The following is a 10571-nucleotide window of genomic DNA, read 5'->3' on the forward strand; positions in this document are numbered from 1 at the left end:
ATAAATTTGTGTGAACGCAGACTTCCTTTTATATTGTAGAAATTGTTGAAGGTGAGGTGATTGTCAAACGGGTGAAAATGTGATTACCTCTTTATTTTAGCATAAGTTAACAAATACAATCTACTATGATCCATTTTAGTATAATTGTTTATGCTTTTTTATGACTACTCAGAATCAAATAAACTATTCTTTGCTTTGTTTTTTAACAAGAAATATTCAAGAGTTCTTAGGGTGCTATTGGTGAAATTGAGTGTCTTTGTGAGGAAATTTGTTTACATTTCTGAATTAATATATGTACCCTGAACACAAATACAATCATACAATTTCTAAAGTGAGGTAATCATGTTCCGGCCGCCTATTGTTGACTCCGTTGTAACGCATGGGTTTCACACTAGTGTGTGTATTAGGTTAGAATCACGTGTATTACACATGTTGAATAAATGTAATGTTATATACTTAGTAATAACAAAGTTATGTATTTAAAAATATGTGTATTGCACGGGTTTGATTAAACCCGTGTATTACATAAGCTGAATAAAATATAATGTAACTTGTTAACACATACAATTGTCAACATATGTTTTAAAAGAGTTAATTACAGTTCGAGTCTCTGTGTTTTAGTGGTTTTAACCAATTGAGTCTAAAATCAAAAAGTTTAACACTCCGAGTCCCTAACCGCTCATTTTATAACGTTTTGAGTCTTTGTATTTTAGTGGCTTTAATCAGTTGAGTCCAAATATGTTTGTTATACAACAACATTAATCAAGGTGATTAACACAAAGTCTTTTACACTAAGTGAAACAAACTTTTATTGCTTACAAATAATAATACTAGAAGATTGATGTTTACATATAGCCGAATGCTCGCTTGTCGTAGACACTAATAAGCATGTTACCACATACAAATGTTTTGTGTTCTTCAGGATTTTAGTCATGTTTGAAATCAGAGTGTTGCTGTAATGAACCGGTGCTATGAGATTTTTGATTTTCTAACTCACACTTTCTCTTCTTTGCAAGGACCCGAAGGATCACGTTCATTAGCTCACGTAACAACATCACCCATAGAAAGACCGTACGCATCCACTGAGGCTCGGTCAAGGATTCATCTCCCCGTCTCATGCTATTCACAACTGTCTTAGCGCACCCTTCAACAGATAGCAACGGTGTCCCATCTAAATTTGTCTACCAACAATGAATCTATTTAGTTTGCATCTGGTTCTAATAGTAGAGGTGTAACTTATGTCTAGTTAGTGGGTTGAATCATTGAACTCGAACACAACCCATATATTTATTTCTCACCCGTAATACACTTAAAAATCTTGAAACTCATACACGATTGGTCTAACCCATTTTTTAAAAGAATTAAAAGAGTTGGAAGGTAATAAGTCATAAAAGAGTTGCTAACTTGCCATGTTTGTAATAAATGGGTTAAACAGGTCATAAAACACACTAAAAACCCACAAATAACATAGTGAAGATCACTAAACACAATATTCAAACCCTAACAGTCCTTAAAAACTTCAAACACACCATCGTAAAACTATGAATATAAACACAACATGATAATCAACACTAATGTTAGTCATTCGATAATCAAAGCCTTATCATCCAAAACACAACACAAACCTCACAAATATGGTCTTCAGTAAGTTATTTGTAGGTTTTAAATGTGTTTTATGGCTGACATCATGGTATTTTATGACTTTTTACACTTTGTAGGAAAAATGAACTTTGTAACCAACTCTCACCCTTATGTATTATAAACCACTAAGATACGTCAAAATAAAATATAATTTCGGTGAATCATGTCACAAATCAAATCATTAAGTAATCTAATCTAACACGATGTACATTTATAGACCTATATTCATTTACCTTGTATATAAATTCATTGGTGGCTAAGTATGTGTCAACTAGCCCAAGATTCATGATCGATACTCCAATGTCCGGAGCCAACTCGAGCCGTAGGGTTTCAAAGAAGCTTTGTTGTGCTGCCTTACTTGCCTGGAGATTCATCTATGAGAACAAACTAAAACATACACAAAAACTATATGAAATTAAAAAAAGAAATGCTTACATTGTAGACGCTTACTTTGGGCGTATTGAACCATCCCGCAACTGAACCGATCACAAGTATTCTGCCCTTGCTCTTCCTTAGATATGGAAGTGCAAAATGTGTGGCATTAACCGACCCCCAGAAGTTTATGTCCTGAAAAAGAACATGTAAAGTCTTTATTTTGTTATTGGCCTTTTGTTTCTTGCTTAATTTCAATTTATGAAATGAGCAATGTTTTTAAGGCAGACATGAGACAACTATATTAGTGGTTTGGTTGTGTATATTCGAATCCCTCCGTGAACTAGTTCTGGTTATATAAGCGGTTCTAACGGTTTAAAGTTTTATTTATTTTTATTGTAAATACACACTAGAAGATAAAGTAGTTAATTATATTTTGTTTATATATATATATATATATATATATATATATATATATATATATATAGGAAAAGAATCATGTGAGAAGTGATAGGCTAGTTGAGAAACTTGAGAAGCATTCTGGACCACACATTTTTCTAAGCCTTTCGTAATATACACATATGTATAGTTTAAAATTGACTATATACATATGTGTATAACTCAATATACATATATGTATATAGTCAATTTTAAACTATACATATGTGTATATTACGAAAGGCTTAGAAAAATGTGTGGTCCAGAATGCTTCTCAAGTTTCTATATATATATATATATATATATATAGATAAGGATCATTACAAAACACTAATTATTGCGAGAACAAAGAGAAAAACTCTAAATTACTAATTTTGGGATTCAAGGTTCATATTTTTTAAATATAAATGAATTTTAACGTATTAAACGTGAGAAGTGAAGGAATTTTTTTTTAATTTGTTTTTCCATCTGCTAAAACATGTTCTTAGTGTAACTTCTGTAGGTTTTAGGACTAAAAAACATGTTTGACTAGATGGAAAAAAAATTCAAAAAAAAAAATTACTTTTACTTCTCACGTTTTGCACATTAAGATTCATGTGTACAATAATCTTACGTTATATATAGGGTATATAAAATTTTATAAATTATTATGTCATCCGTTTTTTATACCAGTCTGTTTAGTGAACCAGTAAGACAAACAGGTTATAAAAAGATTGAAGAGTAAATTGCCAAAATCGTCCCTGAGGTTTAGGCTTGTTTGCAAGTTTCATCCAAAATGACTTTTTTGTGCCAAACAGTCCTTCACCTTTGGCATTTTTTATCATTTTCATCCAAACTACTAACTTAATTTACTTTTTATGTTAAGTTGAAGGATATTTGGATAAAACTAGAAAATATAAAACATCAGGGACGATTTTGGCAATTTACTCAAACTCTTTTTAATTTCTTTTATTTAATTAATTTTTCACATATACATAAAACAGAATATGCATGCAGTTTTTATAAGAAAATTAATAGTTTTGTCACATAATTTTTATAAATTTTCATCTAAACCACTAACTCAGTTTATTTTTTCTGTTAAGGTGAAGGGTGTTTTAAATTTTATAAATTAAGACAAAAATTAATATTCGGTTTTTTTTATATAAATAAGTTTTATAAAGAGAAAATGATATATAAAATAAATATCAATGGGTGCAGCAGATAACAATCGCTTACAAGTATTTAATCAAGTGTAGAGATAGAAAAAAATTGTAAAACGTTACATATTTTTAAATGTGTTTAGCACCTAAGAAATATGTTGGCAGAAATAAAATATTTATCTAATTAAGATGAGAGGGTAACTAACTAATATTTATTCCGAGTGGTTTGAGTAAAGAAACTTTTGGTTCATGGCATTATACAGTTATACTTACTATTTGGTGGGTAATTTTAAGGTTTGGTAACGATACGTTGTTTGATAAGGGGGGAGGGGGAGTGACTTCTGTTTTTTGTTGGGAGCGAATTTAAAAGAGTATAAGATGAATTACAAACTTGGTACATATGATAAGATTTGTTTATTTGACCGTTTTCTATAAGGTCACTAGCATTTTTGTTTTATAAAATTTAGAGGTTGAAGTAGATTTTATTTTTATAAAACTGAGGTATATAAAAAAATGGAGATTCATTTTTGTCTTACTTTATAAAATTTAAAAGATCCTTCATCTTAATAGAAAAAAATAACCGAGTTAGTAGTCGGATGAAAATTTATGAAAATTATGTGACAAAACTATTAATTTATTTTATAAGAACTGCATGTATATTCTGTTTTATATATATGTGACAAAATTAATTAAAGAGTAAATTATAAAAATCATCCTTTATGTATGTCACTTATTGCAAACTGTATCTTTTGTTTTCAATAATTACAGAAAATGTACTCGATGTTTGCAAACCCTTGCAAGTTATGTCCTTTAGCTCTAACTCAGTTAATTTTTGTGGTTAAGTCTGACCAAATAGACCCCAGATGAGGGTATTTTGTGGGTTAAATATGACCAAATGGACCCCACATGAAAGAAAAATGACCAAAATACCCTCATGTGGGGTCCATTTGGTCAGATTTAACCACAAAAAAAATTAACTGAGTTAGGGCTAAAGGACATAACTTGCAACAGTTTGCATACATCGAGTACGTTTTCTGTAATTATTGAAGATAAAAGACACAGTTTGCAATAAGTGACATACATAAAGGACGATTTTTGTAATTTACTCTTAATTAGATAAAAGAAATTAAAAAGAATTTAAGTAAAATTGCCAAAATCGTTCCTGAGGTTTTATATTTGCCAGTTTCATTCAAATATCCTTCAACTTAACAGAAAAAGTAAACTAAATTAGTGGTTTAGATGAAAATGGTAAAAAAATGTCAAAGGTGAAGGGCTATTTGGCAGAAAAAAAATATTTTGGATGAAACTGACAAATAGACCTAAAACTTAGAGACGATTGTGGCAATTTACTCAAGATTGAAAATGAGTAGCTATTGCAGAGATCACTACCATGACTGAAGTTTGATCGTTGATGCATTGTTGGTCTTCAAAGAGCCCAACTTTTCCAATTCCGGCATTATTTATCAAGCAATCCACTATTTGAAAGTAAGTTAGGAAAATAAAAACGTTTATATGCCAAATTTAATATATATTATATAGGGTAGCATAGTAAATGAAATATAATTAAAAGTAGTGGACTAGTGTGTATGTAGTGGGACACAGAAAGAGCGTCTAAGAATCATGTGTTTTGACATTGTACTGGACTACTCGTGCATTTATTCTTGACATATAAAAATGAATTTTAATGGCACCAAACAAAGTTATACGTGAGTAAATTATTTTCATAACTACGAATACCATGAAATGCTTTATGCATGATTGAGCCAGGAAGGTAGAGTAGGTATGGTTGGTCTGCTTGAATTTTAATTACTAAGTAGCAGTCAATAAAAGTATTTGATTAAAACTTCCCAACTCCAAAAAATTTAGGAAAAATTATACGTTTTGTTCTTTATTTTAACACCATTTTCAGACGGTGCCATTTTCAATGAATTTTGACAAGTTTTGCATTTTATAGGGAATTTTGTTGCATGTTTTGTTCTTTAACCTTAACTCAGTTAGATTTTTTTTATTAAATCTAATCATGTGACTTGCATATGAGGGTAATTTTGTCAATTTACTCTCATCTCTCTATCTCTTTCTAAAACGCCTCACCTTTATATCACCGCAACACCCACCTTCACTACCACCACCCCACAAGACTTCCACCGCCACCAGATCTCCACTATCACTGTTCACACCACCACCCCCTACCATGCCAGCACAAAACCACCACCCACACAGCCTTCACCCACCACCACCATGAGTAACCACCAACCAACCCACGACTAAACCCTCGCCATAACCTCCCACCTAAAACCCCTAGCCGACTTCCCACCGGAAACCCCCGTCGCACCTGAAACCTCCCCCCCCCCCGGTACCTAAACCCCTCTGTCTCTTCTCACATTTCTCTCCCACCGGTGAAATCAACACCAAACCCTAGTTGTTCATGGTGAATCAACAAATCACAAAACTCACATATCTAAGATAATCAACAAATATATATATATATACACACACACACACACACACGAAACTAGCGAAATCCGATTTTAGTTTGGTGGGGGGGGGGGTCTATTGTTTTTTGGTCTTATGGTTATTAAGTAGAGGGTGAGTCGAAAAAAACTAATGGTGGTGACGGTGATATGGAAGGTGGGGAGGATGCAAAGGTGAAGGCTAAGATGGTGGCGGATGGTTGTGGGAGGTGGGAGATAGTGGTGGTGGTAGATGAAGGTTGAGAGAGAGAGAAAGTGTGTGTCTGTACTGTGTGTGTTTATAGAGAGATAGAGATTTTTTATTTTAAAAGAATGTTATTAGTTTTTTAAAATCCTTTTTGTTTTATTTATTAAAAAGATTTATAAAAAATGGTTACAAAGACCAAACTACCCTTGTTTGACTAGATTTAACAAAAAAAAAAATCTAATTGAATTAGGGTTAAAGGACAAAATGTACAACAAAATTCCCTGTAAAGTGTAAAACCTGTCAAAATTCGTTGAAAATACACCGCCTGAAAAATGGTGTTAAGATAAAGGAAAAAACGTGTAATTTTTCCAAAAAATTATGCAACTACAAGACAAAGGTTTTTACCTATTAATACACTAGTATTTAGGATCTGTGTTTTGTGGCGGGACCATTAAACCTAACAAAAAGTAAACGTAAAAATGTTGAATCACGCATGGGCGTTGCGGCATGTTAACTTGCAAAAATTAGACCGAAACGTAAAATACTGGAAACGAATAACCAAGTCGGCTAAGGACCTTCGAGGGTCAATTCATGTCAAGCCAATATTAATATATAAATGATATATGAAACATAAAGGAGGGTGTGTTATAAATGATAATATAAAACAAAGGTGATTTGAAAACAAAACATATTGTTTATAAAGACATACCATTAGAATGGTTTAGTTTATCATTGTACCTTTTTATGATACCAAATAAATGCTTTATTTTGAATACAACTTCCTTTTTAACAAAACTTATAACTGAATATTGAGCAAAAAAATCAAGAACAACTACGTACTTAAGTTTTTAGAAAGAAGTTATAAACGTAAATTATCAAAGAAGTATCAAATTATTTGATAAATTAATATATGTTTAAAAAAAGAAAAAATATTAAAAAAATGGTAAAGACAATATATCGTTTTAGAAAAGGAAAAAAAATTAAATATGTTACTAAAAGTAAATATAATAATAAATTATTATGATATATTAAATTAAAAAATAATAAAAAGCTATATGTTATTTAAAAAATAAGGTTATTGTCCATTGTAAACTATACTCCAATTTCTATTTTAACTTAACAAGTGTTAACGTATAAAGTTATGTCAACCAATTTAAGTTCTAACATTAATATCACTTGAAGAGTTTATCAAAACAAACTTGTCAATCTGTAATCCCAACACGAAACACAACTATTTATATGTTTGTAGGTTTAACATGAAACTGACTTGGCCTCAACTCGTTTCGACCCCAAACTCTTTAATTTCATTTAATGTTTACTTGTAATAAAATTATGAAACTCACATTTCCCAAAATGGTTGATTGTTTCATCAACAAATCTCTTGCAATCCTCGAGCTTTGAAACATCCGCCTTGATCACAATCGCATCCGGCGATCCAAGCTCCTTCGCTTTTTCGGCGACCACCCCTAGCACCTTCTCTCTCCTCGCAACCAATGCTAGTCTCGCTCCATGTTTTGCGTACTCGTATGCCAAATGCTTCAAAGGTACAATATCAAAATATAAATTCCCACTACTAAACAAATGAGTATCAGCTACGAATGTTAATTTTTGTCGGACACCATAGAAAACATGCCCCGGAGAAGACTAAGTCTAGTCAATCTTTGGTAATCCGTTGGAAAACAAATTACCTACACCTATATTACCGATGGATTCTCTTCGGTAACCACTTTCACTGACGGAATTGTTTGCTTAGTAGTGTCTTATATCCAGAGGCGGACCTAGGTGATGCGTTGGGTGGACGAGCGCACCTCTTGAAAAAAATTAGTGTGTGCAAAAATCCCGATCTCACCAATTGAAAGTTTGGTTAAACCCCAGAAAATAATTCCTGAGTCCGCCACTGCTTATATGTACGGATGCAAATACTAGAATAAATACATAGCTTTATACATTGTAGTTTACCTCGCCAATACCAGCAGAAGCTCCGGTGATTAGTACTACTTTTCCGGCGAGGTTTTCCGGGAACAAGGATCTAATGCAAAACCTCAACAGGCGGTACACTGAAAGTAGTGGTAGGATGAAGATGAATAAAAAGATGGATGCAATAGGAAGAACAATGTTTAAAAATTTGTGGGTCAGATCCATGGATGATCACTTTTCATCAATGGTCTTTGAATTATAACTGGAAAATGAATATAGGTGTGTAATGTGTTGGTTGTAAATGTTAACCGTAATTTCGTGCCGATCACCGCCCATGCAGAGGACGTGGTAAGAGTTTGGCAGAAGAGATGTTTTAGGGTTAAAATGATAGGAATAGAAATAATCAAATAATTTACTTATACTTCCTCAACCTATTTTGTATGAGAACGAGTTGACACCATCTCACACGTCCACACGTTATGACGAGTTAATTATGAAAGTTTTAAGAGTAAATTGTTACAATTGTTTCTGAGGTTTAGGTCTGTTTGTAAGTTTCATCCAAAATGATTTTTTTTGTGTCAAATAGCCCTTCACCTTTTGGCATTTTTGTCATTTTCATCCAAATCACTAACTTAGTTTACTTTTTCTGTTAAGTTGAAAGATATTTGGATGAAATTGCCAAATATAAAACCTCGTGGACGATTTTGACAATTTACTTAAATTCTTTTTAATTTCTTTTATTTAATTAATTTTGTTACATATATATATATATATAGGGAGAAGATCATGCGAGAACCACCTCTTATTGTGAGAACCGCGAGAACCAATGTGAACACACCAAAAATGCCTAAAAATAGCTAAAAAGTCACACAAAAATTTTTTTTTTGAATTTTTTAATATTTTTTATAAAAAAATCGCTATTTTTCGAAGCCAAAAAAAATTTTTTTTTTTAAAAAAAAATTTTTTTTGGCTTCTAAAAGTAGCGATTTTAACATAAAAAATATTAAAAAATTCAAAAAAAAATTTTTAGATTTTTTTTTTATTTTTTAAGATTTTTTTTAGATTTTTTTAGGTTTTTTGGGGTTTAGTTTTTAGCATTTTAGCTTGGGGGGGGGGGGTTAGGTTTTTGGGGGGTGGGGGAGGGGGGTTTAGGTTTTTTTTTTGGGGGAGGGAGGGGGTAGGTTTTTTTTGGGGGGGGGGGGGGTTAGGTTTTTTTAACTATTTTAGGTTGTGTTCACATTGGTTCTCAAGGTTCTCACAATAAGGGTGGTTCTCACATGAGCCCCTCCCTATATATATATAGGGGACTGCTAGAACGAGAACCACCTCGAGTTGTAAGAACCGCAAGAACCACACCGTACGGGGCGAGGTGGACCAATTTTTTTTTTCAAAAACGTAGATGCATGTATTATAAACACATTCGTAAAAAAAAATTTAAAAAAAAAACTCATTCTAGCGGCTCCCTATATAGGGGACTGCTAGAATGAGAACCACCTCGAGTTTTAAGAACCGCGAGAACCACACCGTACGGGACGAGGTGGACCAATTTATTTTTCTTCAAAAACATAGATGCTTGTATTATAAACACATTCGTAAAAAAAATTTAAAACAAATGACGTGCGTGTAGTTTTTTACACCACAAGTTTGTGGTTTACGAGTTCCGTAAATTTACGGAACTCGTAAACCACAAACTTGTGGTGTAAAAAACTACACGCCCGGCATTTTTTAAAAAAAAATTTTTACGAATGTGTTTATAATATATGCATCTACGTTTTTGAAAAAAAAATTGGTCCACCTCGCCCCGGATCAAGTAGTTCTCGCGGTTCTTACAACTCGAGGTGGTTCTCATTCTAGCGGCTCCCTATATATATATATATATATATATATATATATATATATATAGTGAAGGGTTCAAATGAGAAGAAATTCTTTGTAAGAAGAGAAAATAAGAAATTTCAACCAATAGAAATGCTTCATTAGACTTCATTTAATATTTGTACTTAATGTAACTATAAGGGTATATTAGTAAACTTACATACATCATTAATTGGTAGTTTCATCTTTAATAACTAATTATATTAAATTTGTAACTTATTTTTAAGATATATATTTTTCACAAAAAAATAAAAATAAAAATTCATTTATAGTGTAGGATAAATACGAGGCGTGTAGGATAAATTACGAGTTGTGTAGGATAAATTTCAATATGTGTAGGATAAATTTCGAAATGTGTAGGATAACTTTTGATGTGTGTAGGCAAAAATGTTTAGTGTGAAGGATTATAGTCTTAATGACTAATTAATTAGTCAAACATAATAATAAATGAGATGAGAAAAAAAAATATTTAATGTTTTACAATTGTACTCTTTTATTCTTTTTCTTCTCAATAAAATTTTCTTCTCAAAT

The 10571-nt window shown here is 31.9% G+C and overlaps 1 protein-coding gene across 2 annotated transcripts; it reads right to left on the reverse strand.

Moving 5' to 3' along the window:
• Positions 1 to 794: 794 nt before the first annotated feature.
• Positions 795 to 8554, reverse strand: LOC110886113 (11-beta-hydroxysteroid dehydrogenase-like 4A). Of its 2 annotated transcripts, none has more exons than XM_035979396.1 (6): positions 8208 to 8554; positions 7592 to 7784; positions 4980 to 5065; positions 2092 to 2208; positions 1875 to 2003; positions 795 to 1181 (listed from the first exon to the last, which is right to left on the reverse strand). In XM_035979396.1, exons 1-6 carry the CDS (start codon positions 8388 to 8390, stop codon positions 927 to 929), a joined length of 963 nt encoding a protein of 320 aa, XP_035835289.1. In that variant the 5' UTR covers positions 8391 to 8554; the 3' UTR covers positions 795 to 926. The 2 variants fall into 2 exon arrangements, with proteins under 2 accessions (XP_035835289.1, XP_021989565.2); XM_022133873.2 differs by having other exon boundaries at positions 797 to 1181; positions 2077 to 2208; positions 8208 to 8553.
• Positions 8555 to 10571: the final 2017 nt, after the last annotated feature.

Source organism: Helianthus annuus, chromosome 2 (assembly GCF_002127325.2).
Source record: "Helianthus annuus cultivar XRQ/B chromosome 2, HanXRQr2.0-SUNRISE, whole genome shotgun sequence".
NCBI classification, from domain to species: Eukaryota; Viridiplantae; Streptophyta; class Magnoliopsida; order Asterales; family Asteraceae; genus Helianthus; species Helianthus annuus.